The sequence below is a fragment of the Schistocerca piceifrons genome, chromosome 3 (assembly GCF_021461385.2).
Source record: "Schistocerca piceifrons isolate TAMUIC-IGC-003096 chromosome 3, iqSchPice1.1, whole genome shotgun sequence".
In the NCBI taxonomy this organism is placed as follows: Eukaryota; Metazoa; Arthropoda; class Insecta; order Orthoptera; family Acrididae; genus Schistocerca; species Schistocerca piceifrons.
The window spans coordinates 488,781,794-488,804,668 of record NC_060140.1 but is presented as its reverse complement, the minus strand read 5'-3'; the positions used below and the strand labels follow the sequence as shown (position 1 = coordinate 488,804,668).

The 22,875-nt window shown below is 37.3% G+C and overlaps 2 protein-coding genes across 5 annotated transcripts in view; one reads left to right on the top strand and one right to left on the bottom strand.

Annotated features, from left to right (window-relative positions):
- LOC124788194 (protein lifeguard 1-like) overlaps positions 1 to 18,244 on the bottom strand; it is a 44,609-nt gene extending 26,365 nt beyond the window's left edge. The window contains exons 1-3 of one of the 4 annotated variants that reach the window (XM_047255363.1): positions 18,007 to 18,244; positions 17,684 to 17,874; positions 4,288 to 4,555 (exon numbers count right to left, since the gene is read on the bottom strand). In XM_047255363.1, the coding sequence (XP_047111319.1) occupies positions 4,288 to 4,555; positions 17,684 to 17,735 (320 nt within the window). In that variant the 5' untranslated portion in view covers positions 17,736 to 17,874; positions 18,007 to 18,244. Of the gene's footprint in view, positions 1 to 4,287; positions 4,556 to 17,683; positions 17,875 to 17,911 lie in introns of all 4 variants that reach the window. The other 3 variants (XM_047255365.1, XM_047255364.1, XM_047255362.1) reach the window with 3 other exon arrangements.
- A 193-nt stretch (positions 18,245 to 18,437) lies between these two features.
- LOC124788195 (ras-related protein Rab-10-like) overlaps positions 18,438 to 22,875 on the top strand; it is a 33,572-nt gene continuing 29,134 nt past the window's right edge. Inside the window, exon 1 of the mRNA XM_047255367.1 lies at positions 18,438 to 18,634. Within this exon, the coding sequence (XP_047111323.1) occupies positions 18,508 to 18,634 (127 nt within the window). The 5' untranslated portion in view covers positions 18,438 to 18,507. The remainder of the gene's footprint in view (positions 18,635 to 22,875) is intronic.

The window sequence follows — 22,875 nt, the reverse complement described above, 5'->3', positions numbered from 1 at the left end:
AAAAGTGTAGGTGATGTTCCAAGCTAAGTGTTTCAATTCCTCTACATGCATCCTAAATCCATTGATGTTCTGCTGTAGTATGGGGAGGTTTTTCTTTCACCCTGTCTCCCCACTGGGGTGATGATCCAGTGACAGTTGGAGGCTTAATCAAGGAGCTAGATGGTTGAGTCATACGGACTGTATACTATTGTGTCTGAAGTAGAACCATTAGGACCATCAGATAGAATGAGATTTATGTGGTGTGACTGTTTTTGACCTGTCTTCTTTTGATGTTCATGTTTTCCTTTAGGTCTGTTTGTCAGAGGAGATTTCATAGGAACGTTTGTGGCAGTGCCAGTGGCAATGCTGGCTTGTTTACCCAAGTCTGGTTGTTCAGGTACTGGAAGCTCTACAATTTTGGCAATTGTGGCCTTTTCTGGTATTCTGAGGTTAACTATACACTTTTTTGAGGGCTGAAGCAAACTAAGTAGTGAAAGTGGAAGGTTGCAATGCTTTATAACTTCTTTTGCCTCACCATACAGAACACCCTTTGTTGTTTTTAGCTCCCGTACCTTCCTCTCTTCAAAGTAGACATTGCTGAGACAGAGTGAACCCCCCAGGCAATTAATACATTTTGGAGGCATCTTGCAGATGATGCTGTGGTGTATCAAGAGGTTGTAACAATGGAAAATTGTACTGAAATGCAGGAGGATCTGCAGCAAATTGACGCATGGTGCAGGGAATGGCAATTGAATCTCAATAGGAATGGTAATTGAATCTCAATGTAGACAAGTGTAATGTGCTGCGAATACATAGAAAGATAGATCCCTTATCATTTAGCTACAATTTAGCAGGTCAGCAACTGGAAGCAGTTAATTCCATAAATTATCTGGGAGTACGCATTAGGAGTGATTTAAAATGGAATGATCATATAAAGTTGATCGTCGGTAAAGCAGATGCCAGACAGATTAATTCGAAGAATCCTAAGGAAATGCAATCCAAAAACAAAGGAAGTAGGTTACAGCACACTTGTTAGCCCACTGCTTGAATACTGCTCAGCAGTGTGGGATCCATACCAGATAGGGTTGATAGAAGAGAGAGAGAATATGCAACGGAGAGCAGCGCGCTTCGTTACAGGATCATTTAGTAATCGCGAAAGTGTTACAGAGATGATAGATAAACTCCAGTGGAAGACTCTGCAGGAGAGACACTCAGTAGCTCGGTACAGGCTTTTGTTAAAGTTTCGAGAACATACCTTCACCAAAGAGTCAAGCAGTATATTGCTCCCTCCTACGTATATCTCGCGAAGAGACCATGAGGATAAAATCAGAGAGATTAGAGCCCACACAGAAGCATACCGACAATCCTCCTTTCCACGAACAATACGAGACTGGAATAGAAGGGAGAACCGATAGAGGTACTCAGGGTACCCTCCGCCACACACCGTCAGGTGGCTTGCAGAGTATGGATGTAGATGTAGAACAAATGATTCCTCTGTCAGCAACCCTGCTTCAAACAGCATCTCCCTTAAAGTGCTGGCATTTAAAACAACACAATGGTTGGGTATATAGTGCATCCTGTTTAAGCAAATCAAAACTACCTTAGTATGCTGTGGAAGTGTTGCACTCTGAATGTAAGCATAAAGGAATCCGATTTCACCAGTTCACCATCTACCCTTTTCTTCATATTTTATACTGATCCACCTTCTTGAGCCCACTCGTCTTTCAGTTCTTATTATGGAACATCCCTGCATAACACACCTTTGCTTTAGTTCAAGTCTTTGTATAGGATATTTCAATGCCATATTCACTGAGGCACATAGCATCCAGGTTTGTTGCTTGTTGGAAACTGCACATTTCAACCAACAATGTTGCATTTCTCAATCACTTTATAGATTTTACGGTGCCAGCAATGCCCTCTAAACCATTCTGAATAAAGGAACTTTAAACACTCTAAAAGTGACCTCTTTTCCTTTTCACTATTAAAAACATTCTGTCTAGTAGTGTGTGTTCCACTTCTATAAATTAAAGTATTTGGAATAATCTCTTCATCAAGAGGAATGACAACACGAGGCTTCTTGTCAGGTTGGGTGTTATTACCCTAAAGTGGTACACCCATTCCACTGTGATATGTGACCAGACAGTGCCCTGCTTGCTTGGGTAAGCATTATACAAATGAGATCCAGCAGGTGCCCCACAGGTTCCCTGGTAATGAGTGTTTCGCGTCAACAGACTTGCATCTCTTTGGCACGGAGCAAACCTAGGGATAGCACATTTTTTTAAACAGAGGTTTATACCCTCTTAAAATCCAGGTGACGAAGCCAATATCTCTGATTCATGTGAAGTATAACACTCCACTGGCATGCTACACAGTGATCGCTGAAGCATGCACAGAGCTCACAGTTACAGAGGACTGGTGATGGTTACAGGTATCCAAGCTCAGGAAACCTAGGTTCGCCAAGCCTGTACCTACCAAATGAAGGCTGAACTCGCTGAAGTACTCACGATTTAGAATGACCCAGGTGATTGGTGTGGTTGTATAAAAAATGCCACAGATGCAAGTAGCATTATACCTTGGGGATTAAGGTTTACATTTCATCAAAAACAAGGTCTACAGAGATGGAACACGAGTTTGACTTAGGGAAGCACCTTAGCATTTTCCTTATGCAATTTAAAGAAAGAAAGAAAAAAAAAAAAAAAAAATGGAAAACCCAGATGCTAGTACATGGATTTGAACTGCCACCTTCCTGACAGTGAAATTACTATCTTACCACCACCCATCTTATGCAACGCAAAAGAGCAGTATATCTGACAGTAAATTAGTCAGTGTCTTGAGTGACTGCATTTTGTGATGCTTATGATTGCATTTTCTGATTTAATGAATTCTCTCGCAATAAATTCTTTTTAAGATGAAAATATACTACAATCCGCAGACTCACCTGCAGCTCATACATACACGACGTTGTCAAGTTTATAGTCTGACTTATTATGCTCAGTTTGTCATTTATGAACCAATCCCAAGCTTACTGTGCCCAATACATGATGTGCAGTCACCTTTTCTTATCTCTTGTTTTTATCATATCTAGGGTTTCCCAATACTGTATCAACATTTCACAAGGGACAGAAGTGTCAAAGTATGTAGTAAAGTATGTAGTCTGAAGACCACACCATCTAGTTCATGAACAGAGAACTCAGTGTTGAAGTTGAGTCAAGGCATGTTTGTTATGTTTAATTCTAATAGGTTACAATAAATATTCAGAGTTCTAAGCAGTGACAAAGTATGGCTGTTCCAATTTGATTCAAAGACATAATGACAATTTTTTAGTAACACTGTTACTACTGCTCTAACAAGAGCCTTGAGTGTCACGAAAACAATTTAGTCTCTCTTCTTTGCAATGGCAACAGGTATGCTGAAGTATGCCTTCCTCATTTTTTCAAAGGAATCCTGGAGATGTGTTGCAGGTGGGTTTGTGCATGATCTTCAGCTGTTAAATGCACCTATTCACATGACAAGACAAAAGGTTTTTTTTTTTTCCGGGCAAAGAATCTAAAGTAGACATTCATTTGTCCTTTACAGACCAGATTTCATTTGGGTTACAGTTCTTTTTTTCCTTTAAGAAGAGAGCAAGCACATATGTACATCATTTTGAGATGCTGACAGCACATGTGCTATGGAATATTTTTGTAAACTTCATAAGAAGGTGTATCATGAAACCCTCACTAAATGCAGATGAACAAGTTTAATGAGAACATTCTGATGAGAATTGAAGACAGGTTTCCAGAATGACTATCAATTTGAAGAGTCAGACTAAAATGAAGTTTCTTAACAGACTCAACTGGGATTAAGTCCTGATCCACAACATGTACCACAGATATTGGCATTCCTCAGCCAGCACTCCTTGGCAAGAGTGCGTCTCAGAAGTCCTAGGCGTTTCTTAAAACTGCTGTGAATTTCATAAAGGTACAGCATATAATTTTACAAAACAACCATAATACTGTCATACTACTGATGTCAGCTTCAAAACTTTTTATAAATACAAACTATTTACATGGTTTCTTGTGTTAAAGTCTTAACTGTCAGCTTAAAAATAAATGCAACATAAGGTGACAACTTCAGTTGGAAGTTACATAAAAACTTTTTTAGTGCATATTGTCTTTTATACATGCAAAAAATAATTACACAATATTATTTGGTTGTGTTTAATGTGGATGCCAGTATTTTAAATCAATAACAAAATAATTCTTAATGGCTGAAATTACAGTAACTTTAATGCCACTGCAAAGATACCATGCATTTCAAAAACCATACCTGATGAAACCATGTCGTATTGTTTTTTCACTGAATCCAAAATTGTCTACACTGTCCGAAGTGAGAGGTTCATCTCCGTAAGACCCGTACATAGTTGGTTGTGGAGCTGGTGCTGCAAAGCCTGGAGCTGGAGGTGGCACGTTACCGTATGGAGGGGCTCCAGGTGGAGGTACGAAACCACCAGCTGTGTATGGAGGAGGTGCAGGATAACCCTGCTGCTGCGGATAGCCCGGTTGTGGTGGATAGCCTGGTTGCCCAAATGGAGGACCTACAAAATCCGCCCATCAGTAACATTTCAAAGTGTCACTCAACAAAATTTGGAACAGCACTGTTTTTCTTGTCGCACATTAATATAAAAATGTACAACATAATTATGATAAGTTTCACAGAATCCCTGCATAAGTAAAGGGAGATCTTCCCACATTCAGGCAAAAGCAATTTCACTCTATACACAGGAAATCAAGCTCCAAGAAAAACATTTAATTATTTAAGAGTATACATGTTTCAGATGCGTCACACACACACACACACACACACACACACACACACACACACACACACACAACACAACACACAAAACCATTTAAACAATGCTAAGGTCGCAAGAGCTTCATACACTGATATTTAATAAATTACTAGAAACAACAGTTTTCAGTCATTACATATTCCAGCAGTAAAATATGTATGTGAGTCAATAGTGTACAAGCAATTACACTGTCACTGAAAACAGAACAATAAAGAAATATAAGTGTTGAAGAAATTAAAGCTCTACAACTTTTTGCCCGTTTGCTTTTCTCTCCACTGCTGGTGGCAGAGTGATGGAGGATGAACTTTTGGCAATGCCAGCCACTTGCACTGGGGAAACATCAGAAAAATTGTTAAATGTCAGTCAGAGAGCCCAAGACAAAAACCAATATATAACATGACAACAAATGCCCACAACTTCGTTCTAAAGTGAAAATCCATCGAATTTTCAGCATTTTTAACTTTGCTCATAAGATTGGTAACTATGCTCCAACATAAAGAGATACTCCCAAGGAAGTGACATCTGCCTTCTGCTGCTGCTCCAAATCTATATAAAAAATATATGAAACAATCTGAGCATCCATCTTACATTGTTTGAAGATGCTGCAATTTACTGGAAGATCAAAACCAATTTTAAAATGATTACAACAAGGTATTTGTTTGTTACAAATAGTGGCAACTGACACTCTAAACAATAAAAAAAAGTGATGGAATCCACATGAGTTACTAAAAGGAATCCGTTAAATTTCAGTTGCTCAATAAAGCACACAAATTTAAAGGCAGTCTATTCAACTAAATATCTAGGGATTACAATCATGAACAACTTAAAATTGGAACAATCACACACAAAATGGCAAACTAAAGACTGTTTTACTGGTGGAACACTTAGACAATGCATCAAATCTATAAAGATATTCTTACATTGTGCTTGCTCATCCTCTTCTGGAGTACTGCTACGCAGTATGGGATTCTGGCCAGACAGGACTGACAGAAGAAGTTCACAGAAGGGCAGTTCATTTTATATTATCACAAAAAAATCGACAAGAGTGCCATGGATATGACATGTAAATTACGGTGGCAATCATTAAAACAAAGATGTTTCTTGCTGTGGCGAAATCTTTTTATGAGATTTCAGTCATCAACTTTCCCTCCCCCCCCCCCCCCCCCCCAAAAAAAAAAAACATGGAATCTTTTTAATCCCACTTACAAAGGCAGAAATAGCAACTCCAATGAAATACGAGAAATAAGAGCTTGTCTAGAAATATTTAAGTGTTCATTTTTCCTACCTGCTATCTGACAGTGGAACAGTTGAGAGAGAGTCTAGTGTGACCTGCCTTTCTAGTTTTATTTCTTATTTACGTCACAAATTCTATTTTCATATCAATATGAAAAAAGATTAGGGTTGAACTGATGTCACAACAGATACATGGAAAAAAATAAAATTTTAAGCGCTTAATAATAATCACAGATACATGGAAAATAATAAAATTTTAAGTGCTTAATAATAATCACAACACTTGTGTAGTCTGTGGACATGAAAATATTCAGGTACACTCTGGTGTTGCAAACAATTGGTTCACAACAATTTCACACACTAACTATACAAAAGTCACTAAGAGAAGGAAAACCTCATACCTCAAAAATACATATTTTACAGGAAACTAGTCAGCAATTTTGTGGTACTTATAACATCATTTAATAAGACAGGAGGTTTTGCAACTGTTTAAATGCAGCAACTCATAACTTATTGTATGTTTTCATTTGGTAGTGAAAATGATGCTGGTAGTACACGTGGACCTTCTGAGCAAGAAAAGTCTTAACTATTTAGTCATCTTCAATATTCACAGTTATTTGCTTGCTTTTAGGTTTCCTGCAATTTCAAGAACTCTCTCCAGAAAATTTGCTGACTGGCTGTAAAATTTATATACTACCTACTTATGGGCCAATCTGCGTAATTACTATACTCTTACAGCGTAATGTTACTACGTACATCACAGTGAAGCATCCACCATAGATAAATATATAAGGAGTAGAAAGAAACTCTCAAGGCAAATCTAAGCTAACTTTTGTATTCGTGATTCTTTTTCACTAATAGAATTACACTTTATAGTTTTTTTTACTTAAAGAAGTGTACATCATTTGCGCCCTTACCATTTTTGGATAATCTGTTTCATCTTCTGCACATATTAACTAATCACTTTAACAATAAACAGCTTATTGTACATTAATCACTACACTATAACATTGTTAACTTACACAAATAATGTTACAAATATTGCCAACGGACTCTAAATAATTGTTACATTGGCACAACACAATGCGTAAGTCACCGAAGTGGTGTCAAATAGAAGACCTGCACCACGTGGCTGAACAACACCAGACCTGGCCAATAATATCATACAACCTTTTTCCATTGGCTCAACAATGAAGTAATAACAGAAATTTTCTAAGCAGAGACATCCTTCTAACATGCAAGGTTTCACACCTTAGGATTTGAATGTTACAAGATACAAGGTTTTAATCCTTTGCTACAGAAGGATAAGCCTGTTTGTATTGATATACAGGGTTTTTCCATCTTCCACAGGGCATTTCTTGATGTGTAGAAACATGTAACTCACAACTGACAACTTAAGATGTATGAAGTTTTAGCATCATAATGATTAAAATTATTTATCCTGTTGAAGGATGGAAAACTGAGGTTTAACATCCCACCAACAACAAGATCAGTGGCGAGGATATAATGTAGCAAGTTATTAGGAAATAACATTTGATGCAGTAAGGCACGCAGCTGTGCAGCTCAGTGGCTGCAGGTTGGCTATGTTTTTCTTCACTCTGACTCGCAACGCAGCTGACATTACCAGCCATGAGAACAGTAAAGTAACATTTAGTCAGTACACAAATTCATACCCCCTACTAATCTAAATAAACCATAGTAATTATCATCCAATTTTGTTCAAACTTGGTATGCAATCTTTTGTTATTATGGAAGGGATCCTGTCCAAATTTCAGATTTTCATCTATTATAGTTACGGAGCAATAACCAAGTGTCTTATTATCATCTGAAGTCTTAACAAAGCTCACAGTACATAAAATCACTTAACTGGAATTTTCTTTTCAAAACTTTAATTACTCTACATCATGTACAATAAAAATCATTCAAAATTATTATTTGCTTACTAGTTTGTGTGTGAATACATGGGAATGAAAGAGTGTATGTGGGACATACGTTAAAAATTAATATCATTTTATGTAAAACCTTATAAAATTGAACCGTGGGAAAATTGTGGTGCAACGTCAATGTGTGCTTGCTTTTGTAAGAGAGCAGCCAGAATGAAAGTCTGAAGCGGAAAAGTTTCTATATTAATTTAAAGGATATTTTGCATTTCATTCTATTTTATTAAACAATATATTAGAAACTGAAATTGTAATGACATAAATGACTATCTGATTAGTGGTTGGCTAAGGCAAGTTTGGCTGCAAGAATGATTTGGAAGGATCATTCTGATTGGTCATTCAGATCAATAGCCAATCAGAATTAAGCAGTTCCTGTGTGCAGATAGTCAGATGGGCAAAGAGGAGAGGAGCATTGAGAGAGTCACCCGCTAACCTGTTTCCGAGGAACACCTTGCTTGATGTGTCCGCGAAAATAGTATGTAAAATGAAGAACTAGGGAGATCATTCCAGATAGAATGTGTAGTGACTAAAGCGGTTCAAGTTGCGAACATTTTGAGAAAAGCGTGAGGTTTCAGAACTAATTAGTTGAAATTTTAGAAGCGTGTAATCTTTTGATCGTAGAGATAATTCCGCATGGCACATTCCGTGTTATTGAGGGAATACTTTGGTGAGCACTTCTAACAGAAGACCATTGAAACAACTGAATGTCCAACTCGCTAATAGTGGTGGGTCAGTGACCGTTAGATCGCAAAATTAATCAGGTCGGAATTGCAGGAATTCTGGCTGCTTTCACATGTGAAATATGTTGGATAAACAATGAACTTGGAATGATAAAGCATTTGCATCATTAAACATGGACTTTATAGCCACTTCATGTGATTACATATGAATAAAAAAGACATTAACAGAATTTTCAAATGCTTACTGCAATTAAACTGCATTCTCCTACCGCCTGAAATTTTTGAAAATGAACTTACAGGAACTGATTTGCAACTTGAGTTACGTGGCAAATGTGTTTAGGTATTAGGTAGTGGTTTCATCAATGCTGCTTTACACTGCCTAGCGTGTATCTACTACTGCAGAGTGAAGGGACGTCGGAAGGAAGAAATATAGAGGTAGGTGAACTGTTCAATGAAAATGACAGAGAGTAAGGAGATGAGAGAGAGACTGACCGACCGTCCCTGCCCCGCTGCAAGGAGTACAAGTCAGATTGAGGTAGGATATCAACTACGTTCTTTTTGAAGACACTATCCCAGCATCTGCCTTAAAGATTCAGAGAAAATTAAAATCTAACTCTGGGTGCTGGGGACGGATTTGAACCACTTTCCTAGCAAATGTGAGTCTGGTGTATTAGCCACTGTACCAACATGGTCAGTTTATCCTGTTATTGTGTGAGCACTCAGTAACACTTTTAGTCATAAATACAATTCTGTGGCCATCAAAAAATAGAGTGTGCAGCTCCAGTTTTTCAAGTATCTTTCACAAATATCCTCAATGAATTTTTGTTAATGCCTATTTTCATACTGAAAAATATCACTTATAGTGAAAGCAGACCACAAAGAAACAAATTATTTTTGTTCCTAGTTATTCTCTATTTTTCGCCAAAGAAAAGCTCATATGCTGTAAAGGTTCCAGTTTCTGTCACATCCATCATTTGGTTTCAGTGCATTGAGAGCTCTACTTGCATCCATCAAACATACATGGTACTGTACTTCCACTGTCAGAAAGAAAAGTTGTTTGGACAAAGTCTCAGGCAACTGGTACAGTATGACAAACCCTAACCTCATCTAACTCCCACCAACCCAATTAAGGGCTCAGATAGCTAGTAAAAGTTGGAAAGACCTGTAATAGTAAAACTGAGAAGGCTAAAAATTAAATCAACATCAGTTGGACCAACAATTGTAAAATAAAGTAAGAGAAATAATCTGGTCAGCGTCACCCAGACTTAGCACGTAATGAAAGTCATCCCTCCCACAGCCATTCCATGCCAATCTATTATAATCAAGATATTAAAGGTAGAAACAGCACACAGTAACTTAGAGGAACTATAAATCTGTTCAACTGTTCTTTCGTCATCAGCTACTATAAAGGATAAGGAATCCTTAGGTCTTGCATCAATCTGAATACTACTCCTAAAATGTAAAATAGGGTGTGGCATGAAGAGGTGCTAACTGTATTTAAAACCAAATAAAACAGAGTAAACGAGGGACGACAAAGGTAGCTGGCAGAGGAAATAGGGTCGAGGGGCCTCCAGACCCTGGCATGGGGCAGGAAACCTCAATCACCTCCCCCTCCCCCAAAAGAAGTTTAAAAAGTTATACCTAAGAAGAAAAGCCATGTTATCAGAGAAAATTAAGACACCATTCAATTGTCCATACAATGTGTGTCAGTATTAGAAGCAAATGACCAGGAGGACCATGCTTAGCATGGAGAGCCGGGAGGACGCAGCATTCCACGAGGGTGTGATCTCTTATCTGTACAGCTCCACAACACAAGAGTGGCTAAGGGTTAATCTGATATGACCAATTCAGAAGGGACAGAGGATGGCGGATTCTTTCCAGGAGGAGCAGGAACAGGAACACCATCCAGTCATAGCCTCTATAAAAAAGAATCTGTCTTTATATTTTCTTAACACATCTTCTGATGTATAAAGCTCCTAATGGCTATTCATGTGCTGCCATGCCACTTCTTTTAATTGTATTTTATCAATTAATACTGCATATCTAGTTACACATCCATTACAGGCCTAAACACAAAATGTAATTTATGCAGAAATATCCAACAACCCTTAAAGTTCTGTAACAAGCAGCATTGCAATGAGATTGTCGAGAACAACTGTTCTCTTTTCAAACATATATAACTAGTTCATGAACTTTTACAGCCATTAAACATTTAGAGCATACCGTACAATGCAGTGGAGCAAATATGAACTATCATGAAAACTGATTACTATCAGGAGAGCTATGTCCTGATTATTTGCCCCTCCATATCGCCATCCAGTGACATATGGGCTGAGGATGACACAGCATTTGGTTGGTAACGTTGGGCCTACAAGGCCTGTTCAGACAGTTTAGTTTGTACATAGAAACAACACTTCAAATGTTTATTATTGTAACGGACAGCAATATTCTTTCAGAAAACAAATGGGAGACAGACACACAAGCAATTTTATATAACTATCTGTGATCTAGGAAACATCATAATTCAATCTCTGTGGTGGCTCCACAAGCTAAATTTTGTACATCTATGCAGTTAAATACCGACCAGCTATAGCCGGTGCTTTGTAAAACTGCTATCCTCATTATTTGTTACCAGCTGAAACTTGGTGGCACACTGGAATTAACTGGTTTTCTACCATTTGAAAGCAGAGTTATGTTTATGCTTCAAAGGCCAGCACCATGCTTCAGCTTCCTATTAGCTCCGCCTCAGTCCCTCCCAACACCATGAAAGGGTCTCCAACATGCAGCACACACCTAATATATGAGCACAGTAAACATGCCAATAATGTAATCATGGCAGCTGCTCCAAACATGATTGGTGCTAGGTATGAAACATTGCAGTTAACCTATGGAATGTTGCTGCTAACAGCAATTACTTTTCTATAAAAAGCCGTTGACAAAATTAGAATAATTGCCCATGGAGGGCAACCTGATGATAGTTTAAAGAGTTGTACATGTTCACACTTGTTTTTGGTACAGTTTGTAGAGGTCCTATAAGAAGATGACAATGATATGCCTTCAATTTGGCTCATTTGTTGCCTACATCAAACCATTAACTTTTGCACTGATTTGTTGCTAGAAACAATACAGGAATTTGCCAACCATCAATTTGAAATACACTCTCTTGGCTTAGACAGCATCTGTTTATTAATTTAAATCCCAGTAGTAATTTGGTGGTGAAGGTGGCACCAGCAAGTGTGTGCATGGTGCAACAAAGAATGGAATGAAAACATTTCAATACGATATAGAGAACATACTGAAAGACTTTCACACTAGTGATTACAATGTGTCAATAAGCTTGGTATTTCTATGTCTCTCATAAAATAACATTAACTAAAAAAAACCATTGCTTACTAAACATTCTACTATGCACATTCTTGGCAAACTTTTGACACCTGTTAGAATTATTTACCATAACATAGTTGGTGAACAAATATCCCCAAGAGTAGTTTTAAGCTTTGCGAACCTCCTTCACATGTTTACCTCAATCAACCACATAATTCGAACTTATATATGTCTATGACAGTACCTACATACATTTGTTATCACCCTGCAGCCATTTTCACTACACAGCTGCAAGCTGAGCACTGCCAGCTGCCACAGATCTTTTGCAAAGTTTACTGTAGAGTTCCATTCAAATGCCTGTCTTATTTGAATTAAAATTCTAAACTCAATTATATTATACCTATTGTAACTATCACCATAAACTTATAGTATGTCACTGTTCTAACTTGCTTGCTACCCTGCATTCATGGTAATGTCTAACTTTTGTTCACAAACATTATAACTTTCCAAATCTAACGGGTAAGTATATATTACCATCTACCAAACCCTATGCATCTCATAAAACTCCTATGCATCATTTCTGGGCCATGAATAACATGTTGAGAATACTGGAAAATACTGTAAATAGGTGAAGTGAACCAACATGGAACACTGAAATCACTGGTAATAACTGCAAATCAATAAAAATCTGTTACACAAGACAGCCAATATGTTGTTATAAACATCAAACTGATGACATAATTATGAATGGTTTTATCCTGCTTTAAACCAACCACAAAAGCAACACTTTAACAATCTACGTGAAACAGTCATCCTAATTTCTGACGTTCCGTAACAAGATGAGAATCGTTAACAAGGGAAGCCCTAATAAGTTGAAAGTAGTATGTGGAGCCAAAATATTTGCGGAAGTATTATAGAAATGCCAATATTTTGTGCTGCAACAACTGAGGGAGATAAAGATATGTAACAGTCCATCAATAGTATATTTTAACTGATGACCAGCATTGCAGTGTCATGGTACGGCTTTGCATGAATGTGGCTGTTATGTGTGTTTACTAAACACAAACTTAACAATATTAGAAAAAGGACAGATTGTCACTCACCGTAAAGATGACCCACTGTGTTACGGACAGGCACAACAAAAAGACTTCCATATATTACTGCTTTTGGCCCAACCCCTCTTCAGCACAGAAAAATAATACACACACATTCATATAAGTCAGCACACCTCATGCACACATGACTGCTACCAGCTACCACCAGCAGACGACTAGAATGCGTCGCATTCCAGTCGGAACTGAAAGTGAGACCAGTCATGTGTACGAATTGCGCACACATGTGTGTATGTTTTCTATCTTGATTGTGAGTGGTAATGCATCAGGAATTTTCACAATATTTTTTATATTCCAAACTGGAGTTTCCATTGTTTAGTAAAAACCAAACACAAATTCTTAATTTATCAGCTTCAATGACCTCCAATGCACCACTGTTCTCACTTTGTAAGCAATAAATCATTCCTAGGCCTCAAAAAGAACATGCACTGCCTCATAGGCATTTTTTTCACTTCAGAACAAAATCTCATCACCTACAAATGAGAGTTGGCCCAGTCGAACTCATGTCATTAAGAAAAATCAGAAATAACAGCCTCCTTAGGATGATTTTTGTGGCAAACCACATATCAGTTTCTCTTTCCATGAGGCTGCTGCTTTCACCAGTTCAACCTAATGTTTGTTAGCTAGCTAAGATCCAAGGGCTGCCATATAACACCACCTCAATACCATAGGATTTTCAGTTACTGACAAGGGTAACAAGTGAACCTCCCCCCCCCCCCCCCTCCAGATTTAGTTATAAGATAAGTTGGCACAGTGGAACACAGATAAATTGAGAAAACAGGAAGAAGTTGTGTGGAACTATGGAAAAAAAAGCAAAATATACAAACTGAGTGGTCCATGCGCAAGATAGGCATCATCAAAGATAGTGTGATCTCAGGAGCCCTGTGGTCCTGTAGTTAGTGTGAGCAGCTGCGGAACGAGAGGTCCTTGGTTAAAGTCTTCCCTCGAGTGAAAAGTTTACTTACTTTATTTTCGCAAAGTTATGATCTGTCCGTTCAATGACGTCTCTGTTCACTGTAATAAGTTTAGTATTTGTGTTTTGCGACTGCACCGCAAAACCGTGTGATTCGTAGACGAAAGGACGTGCCTCTCCAATGGGAACCGAAAACATTTGATCACAAGGTCATAGGTCAACCGATTCCTCCTCAGGAAAACACGTCTGATATATTCTATATGACACTGGTGACGGCATGTGCGTCACATGACAGGAATATATTGTCGACCCACCTAACTTTTACACTTGGCGAATGGGTAAAAAGATTCTTCTACCTTGCCCAATTTAGGTTTTCTTGTGGATGTGATAATCACTCCCAAGAAAGTGATGAAAACATAAGAGTTTGTCACATAAACTGCAACAAATGAATGCAACAGTTTCACAGTCACACAATTTTCCCTGTGCTCTGTCAAAACATATGTTTTTAATGTTTTCAAATTTTTCTGTGTGTAGACCGTCAAATCCTGCATATGTCCAAGCAAATCTGAACATGTCCTGGAATTTTGGAGAGCGAAGTTGATTATGTGTGAGTGCCTGAGCTTTGATAATTGACACACGATCACGTAAACAATACTGCTCTGTGTACCTGTGCAGCTTCGCAAAATCATAGAATCTTTTCACAAAGTATTTCACTTGCCGAAAACCAAACACATCTAACCGTTGCACAAGAGGTGTACAAGCTGGAGGAATGGTAATCATGTCTACTCCCACACTAAAATTGTACAATGCCTGATCCTTCTGTCCTGTATAGCTGTCAAGGAATAAGGCAAAATCTTTGTCCGCAAAAGGAGCAATCACACATTCATTACAGTCTTTCACTAGTCTCTTCTCCATTTTTCCTGACGCACTGCAATTCACAATGACATTCGGCGTTTGCGCAAGTGCCCTATTCACCCGTCGCTGAACTTGTGGTCCAAATACACCATTTTTTTCCCCTGCAAACATAAATAAAATGTAGGTAAAAGAAATCCTGCTTTGTTCAGAGCATATTGTATGGTATAACTATGTGAAGTGGCATGCAGCTGGTCTACAGTACATTCCGTGTCGCCTTCTCCAACTAACGATAACGTGCGGGTTGATTTCATTTCATAGTTAAAACCGAACTGATCTGTGTTGGTAATATATGCGTCGTCATACTGTTGGAATCTGACATTAGTTTCTGTAACAAACGTCTTTGAACACTTTTAGAGTTCTTCCAGTTTATTCGTGTAGTTCTCGCTTACATATTTCGTAATCTTCCTGCTTGTAATTTTGTATTTTCTTTTGTTTATCCGCACTCCTGAGCTCACACTATCCTTGATGTTGCCTATCTTGCACATGGACTACTCAGTTTGTTTATTTTGCTTATTTTTTCATAGTTTCACACAACTTCTTCCTGTTTTCTCAATTGATCTGTGTTTAGTTTTTCAAGGCCTATCCACTGTGCCAACTTGTAACTAAATCTGAGGGGGGTGCAATGGGGTGGTTCCCTTGTAAGCAGAGACTTCCATAGGATTAAATTAAACACCTTTTTTGAGTCCATAGGAGAACCAATACTGCTATTCTCATGGAGTCACTCTTCTGCAAACCAAACAGTGCATGATTAAACAGGAGGTATTCAAAATAACTTCAAAGTTTACTGCATAAACACTGGTACTGTTCAATGCTTGTTTCAAGAAATCTGTATTTACAAAAGGATACAACTTTCTTAATTACTTCATAAACCATATTTTTCAATACAGTCTCTGACCATTAGTACATTTTTAGATGCACAATCTTAAAATTTAGCTTGTTATGGCGACTTCAAAATATCATGGCAATTGAAAAATCCATTCACAAGTTGGGAATTTCATCTACAATTCTTCTCATTTCTGTTATTATACATCCCTCATATGGGTTGATAGAAATTCATGAGGTTAAATTTCTTATTTACCTCACTTTTGACAAAATTTTTTTATTATAGCAGCAGGAATTCCTACCACTTCAATCTTGGGCCTTTTAATGTTATCCTGTTTATAATTTGAGTACAGATTAACACCAGTTTCAAAGCTAGTATTCAATCTCTTCATTTGCCGCCTTTTTGGCTGTGAAGTTATTGTTAAGTGGAAAAGCCTTTTGTTTCAGCTTTTGGAGCAATTCTCAGGTGGAATGCAAATAAGACTCCTTTCATATACAGCATTACTTACTGATCATACACTCCTATTTTATACCATAATCTTTTTCATGCTGACTCTACCAAATGATTGTAATCTCCTGATTGACCCACAAATATTGCCACAACAAAATCTCTGGTGAATTCATATGTTGCACAAGCAGAAACCTCTCCAAACTTTAAACGAATTCAATACAATGGAGAAGGCAAACTACTTAAAAAGCTGTAAAACCTCTGCACATTTCAGTGGCAAGAAAACATTCTCTTCGAAACGAAGTGCAAATTATCTTAATACAAAAAAAATAATTTTACAAACAAATTTCTTAGCTTATTCAAAATCTGCAATTGAAAATATGCTCTGCTTCTGCAACAGTTAACTCATGACAAGTAATATACCTGTTTCCTTGCAACAGAACAAAACAGAATAACCGAATCAGTGTTTGAACAAATCCATCACAAACAGAATTTGTTGCTTCACACAAGAGCTGTAAGGACAAGGGAGATTAGTGTTCATACACAAGATGTACAAAGTTCCCTCCATCAAACATTGTACAGGGATTTGCAAAATATGTACATATATAGATTTTTGAGTGTTTCTAAATGTGTGTACCATTTCTCAAGAAGTCCACTTAACAAAGTACAAGTTGCACAAAAAGTACATTTACACTGTTACAAAATTTTACTTTTATATTATTTTATACCACTGAACTAAAATATCTGATTCTAGAACAAAATTCAGTCATTCCTATCCTGTTTTCTGCAAATGACAACATGATAAAATTTTTTACTGCTGAGGAACATAATGTTATTTGCCTGAATGATTCATCAGCAAAGGAAAGGGAGGTTTGCCCAAGTAAAATGTTGCAAGTGTTTGTAAACTTAAATGTGCAAGCATGTCAAAAGATTTGAACATATCTGCTAATGGTACCACAATTACGACAGATGTCATGGGATACTCTCCCTGAACTTAAACTGCAACAACATAAACAAAAGCTAGATAAACTCTTAATACCTTAAATGGTAGCCAACATTTCTACAATGTCAAGTGCATTTGTCTGCTCGTGCACTCCACGATAGTCAACAAGTGAAATAGTCATTAACCTGTTGCCAGAAATATGAAATGAGGGCAGTGGTTACTTGAAAGTTATAAATAACTAAATTTAAATTCCCCTCACCCTCCTATTCTCTAACCTATGTGACAATGTAACATAATTAATGACATTTATCTGGATTAGAATAGATTTTAACCAGCAGCACTATGAATCATCTTCAATAGTGCCTATTTGCAAAATATAATTAACCCTGACTTATCACCATATTATGTGACATACTGTATACCAAATACAGCACAAAGTTTAAGGTAGAGCTACACTTAGCCACTTAGAGCAATGATGTTTCATAGCATTCTTTTATTTTTGCTCATAAAACACAAATTAATTTAGAATATAAAATGAACCTTGTTGTCCAGGATAGTAGCCTGTTGGTGGATTTTGCTGCCAAGTTGTCATCCTGCGGTAAAGCTGCGAACACCAATAATGAGAGAAATGAGGCAACTGCAATACTTCAGAATTTAATTTGACAGTTTCTTGAACGAATAGCAAGAGCTCTCACTCATATAAACATCAGTTGATTCTTTTTATGCATCTGCTATAGAAGAGAGAATTTTCATTTAACTCATTTATACCTTTCCTCAATTAGCTGGGTAGTATCAACTACGCGACGCAACGCAACACCAAAAGGCTTAGAAACGTCAGCCTCGAGTCACACGACAGTGATTACCTGTGTAAATCGATAGTTGTGCAATGTTTTCCTTCTAGAAAGATACAGCTGATTCTGTCGTTCAGCTACACTCTGTCACGAACAGATGAATGTACCTTGCTGAATGCTGAGAAAACTGCCCTCAGACCCCTATCACAATCGATACAGAAGCTCAGTCACACATTTCTCCCGAAATTTTATTGAGACAACTATATCACGAAAGCCGTAACAACAACGTTAAAGATATGTAATCAGAATGGCCAACAACTAAGAAATTGATAGTTACCAAAAAGAACATTTTAGTCGGTTTGGTAATATGGCTCTCAAAACAGCATCAAACTGGGCTTGCATGCATTTTCTGCTTGTAAATTATAATAAAATCAATGAAGGCGCTTTATGCTAATTGTTGATAACATAAATTTGCCACGTTGGCAGTACCGTACATCGGAGGCTGTACCACTTCCTCTTTAAAGGAAAGAAAATCTTGAAGTGACGTCTGTGGGCCTTAGAGAACTACGTAAAATGGCGAAGAAAACTTATGATCTGTTATTTAAGTTATTGTTGATAGGTGACTCAGGTGTTGGGAAAACGTGCATCCTATTTAGGTTTTCGGACGATGCCTTCACAACAACATTCATATCCACTATAGGTAAATGTCAGCTGCAAATATTAGTTGTATGTGTAGAGTAATTAGTTGTTTTATATGTTTAATTTCAAAACTTGAAGGAAACTCGTAGGTTCTAAGCCCTTGGTGTCTGAATTCCGCAATTTTCATAATATTGATGTTGCATAGTGATTGGGTGACTGGAAAAAGAAGCAAGTGCCATGTTATTTTTGGTAGTACCATGGAATACTGTGTTTTTTGTGGGGTGGGGTCGAATGGAATGTGGAATATCTTCGGCGTTAATAACTGTATTTAACGCGTTTATGTAATATTCGAATTATGTGAATTAGACGAGTTCTTAAAATGAGCCTATTTTCCAACGAAACCTGTTGAATTGGATGTAAAACTAAGATTATAAATACAGTTTTCTCTTCATGTGACTTTGCTGCGCGGAGTTTTGTAGTGAACGTCCACTAGTAACGACCATTTCTTTTTAACCCAACAAAAATTAAACTTTGTCGGCTAATATGTAAGGGTGATAGCACGGCAAAAATACCGTGGAGATGCTTCTCGATCTCTGATATTTTGCATTAGTTGAAGAGGGAAGTTTTGTTTACTGATAGTTTCCATTTTTTTCATTTTAACATTCAGAAGTAAATTACATTCTGCATTCTTTTTTAATGAATAGTTGTGTAGTAGTGGTCCAATAACTGACAGAGAGAGAAAAAATATATTTTATCTCTGTCTCTCCCCCTCCCCCCCCCCCCCCCTACCCTTCCCCTCCACCAACACCATCGTCAGTGCAAAAAGAATGCCTGTTTCCTTTTTGTATTCATCATTGTATTATGTTGTTGGCATATGCAGTATCTAACATAATTAAAAATTGAAGTAGATTTTACTGTATATGACTTGCTGAGTCCTTCATTATCTGTGTTATTTAATGATATATCTTCAGTGCAGTGAATTATTTGCAATAAATGGTGTTATTCCCTTCCTAATTTAAGTATCTGTGTTAGCAGTAAACTTTGTTTCTTAGTTATGGAGTATTCCTGTTGCCCTGTGACGGTTTCTTAATGTTTCTTATTCAGAATAAACCAGTGTCTGTAATGGTATTAAAAACACCTGGTTGTTTTGGTAACACAAACTTCAAATTGTAGACTAGTAATCTATAACTAGTTTTGCTTTGCTGCCATTAAGTCTGTAGTTTTTGATCATAGTTGTGCTCATCTTTTAGATGTTAGTACCACTCAAGTAGTAAATGGCTTTATACAAAATCCTATTTATATTACTTTCCATTGATTTTCTGTGTCATTGTCACACTGCCAAAGAATATATATATATCTGCGCCAGTTAAACACACACACACACACACACACACTCGGGTAGTGTGGTTTCAGTTGTCTGAGACTGCAGTTGTGTGTGTGAGTTGTGTTTGCAAGTGTGTGTGTGTGTGTCTATTGTTGACAAAGACCATTGGGCGAAAACTTAAGCATCTCTGCTGTAAGGAGAGTAGCAACTTTCCATCTCATAATATTGCAAGATATCTTGGACATATCCTTTAAGCGAGGTAATGATTAAATCACATGTGAATGCCTACACCAATTCACTCACTTCACAATGATACTCTTTAGCAGTTTCCCTTCTGGAACACTGTGTGTCCAATTTACCTGGAACAGCAACAGTAGGAGATGAACCAGCCAATAAAAGAAAAATTACATGCACTGTGTACTTTTTTTAAGTAAATTAAAGCTGCTTCACACATAGGGGACAATCGTCTGTATTTCGTCCGTTGTAATAATGAGTGTATCTAATTTGTTTTTTAGTGTGTAACTTTTGAAAATACATATAGTGAGGGCAAGTAGGCCACATTTTCCAATATTGATGCATTGTTAGTATGGGTAGACTAGACTATTGTACATAAACAGTGTCAGTATTTACTGTCGTAAGTATTTAATTGTTAAAAATATATTGACCGTACTTTGCTAATATGGCCCTTCAATGTCAAGTGTTTATCAACTGTAACAAGAATGTGTGCTTCCCAGCTTCGTTCGGAACTGAATTAACTATTTAAATATAGAATTAATTTTTTCCATGCACTTACATTTGTATTTACATTGTCATTTGCATTTAAAATGTTGTTTCACTGAAATATTTATTAGCCTTCCTTAGATTTACAGAGGTTCTGGATTCGAATTAAACAGTCACTTTTTGCTATGAGTGAGGTGTCATCTGCAAACATTACCATTGTCCCATCTACATGTGCATGATCTTTCATTGAACAAAGTTTGTAAACTGCGCCTCTTAAGTAAAACTCTGCTAATGAAGTGGACAAGTGTGGAAATTGCCACTGAATCATCAGCTATGGCAGTCACTATGAGTAATGTCAGCGTTATTTCTGTGTGATGTATCGTAATAAAACTCGGGTGGGGAATTGAACTGGTCATTTCTGGAGATACAGTAATTGTCACTATTGCTATATAATACTGGAAAGAGAGCATTTTATCTTGAAACTTTGTGCTGATGCAGCGGTAGCCTAAGAAAAATTAGCAGTTTTGCAAACTGCAATTTACGTTTATAATGTTAGTTAGATCAGAAGACTGAATTACAGTCAAGCCTTCTAAATCAGTTAAAAAGATCCAGGAGATTCATTTAGCTGTCCCCAATAGTTTCAATGCTTTTGAGACTTGACTAAAGCATTTACATTACTCAAGGAGTTCAGGAAATGATACACGGCATAAGGTGGAGGCATTGTTTTGGAAAAAAGTTTAGGATGACCAAGAAGTTCTTATTGTCAGATTGTAGTCATGAGGAGAATGTAAAACGGGTACACCACTCTTTGGGAAATGATTAGCAAGTAACTAATATTTTTAAGACAAGTGCAGAGCCCAGCAATATCACCTGTGTTTTGGGCTCTTTTGGAAGGAGGTCTTGGAAAAGCTCATGTGATGATAATAGGTTTTGCAGCCAACAGTTTGGACTTTATAACTGAGGACATCAACCATTTTGCTGAGAGTGCTTCTCATACTAATGTGAAGATCATTTCAGTCTGTGAGTGGTATAAGTGCTACATAAAGTGTTTAGTGGCACGTGTTAATGTTAAACTGAAAAATCATCAAAAGCAGGGAAATGTTCACACATTAGTGCCCTTCACTCAGCTGCATAATGCACTGCATAGCTTGAATGTGAATGCTTCATGTTTTCCTTATTTCTGTAGCCTATGAAAATCACAAAATATTTACAGTTGTCTCAAATTACAAATTAGTATCCAGGCTGTGAACGTAATCTGTTGATACACCCATCACTGCAAGGAACTCTGTTGTATTGCCTGGGAAAGCTCTTGGAGTACATCATTGAATTACACAGGGAACAGTCTGCTTTTGTGTGCCGAAGTTGCACCTTTGAGAAGTTTTATTCCACTTTTACAGAAAGACTGCATGTGCTACAGTGTAGGTTCTTATTCGGTTAAGAGGTAATCAGATGTAGTGTGACAATGGATGTTAAAGGAAATGCCCACAGAGTATTCCATAAAAATATCAAAAGGCTCAGTAATAAACTAATGAACATTTCATGTCCATCAGAAAAATGAAAGGGTAGATTGAATTTCAAGATTCTGGTGCGCATATCAGACATTGCTTGGAAATCACCAAAATTGGCTGTATTGCTCCTGATGGATATAGCTAATATCATTGTACTTTAGAAGCAGTAAAGAGGAGGAGTAGAATGCCAGGCACTTCAGGTTCGTGAATATTATGTTCAACAGTAATTTTAATTTTGCTGCAATACTGGATCACTAAACCCATAATCTTGTAGTAGTGACAGTTTATAGGCCATCAGGAAAAAGTATCCGAAATTTCATCAAGCATATAAAGTTTCAAAAAGATTATGTGTAATTAACTGGAGACTTATTGTTCGTGAAAACTTTAACGTTGATTTTCTGTCAAATAGTACTGGTGGAGGGGGGCCTAGAGTTGTTGAGGACTAACTTTGTATTATTTTCCATGGTAATTCCTTGTGTAAGAGTTGAAGGACATAGCTGTTGACAGTTTGTTTTTAGACTCTACAGCCTCCAATGTTGTAACTGTATAATCAATATTTAGCAGTTTATTTCATCATGATGGTCAAAAGTTATATTATACTGACCATTTAGGTACAGATTGTAAAGAAAAGTACCACAGAATCATAAACAATGTTTCAATCAGTGTTCAGAGAGAAATTATGCCGGGAGAAAGATTTATAAATCAGGTGGGCCTCGGAATGCTTGAAGTGGCTTCCACCTTCTCAGGTAG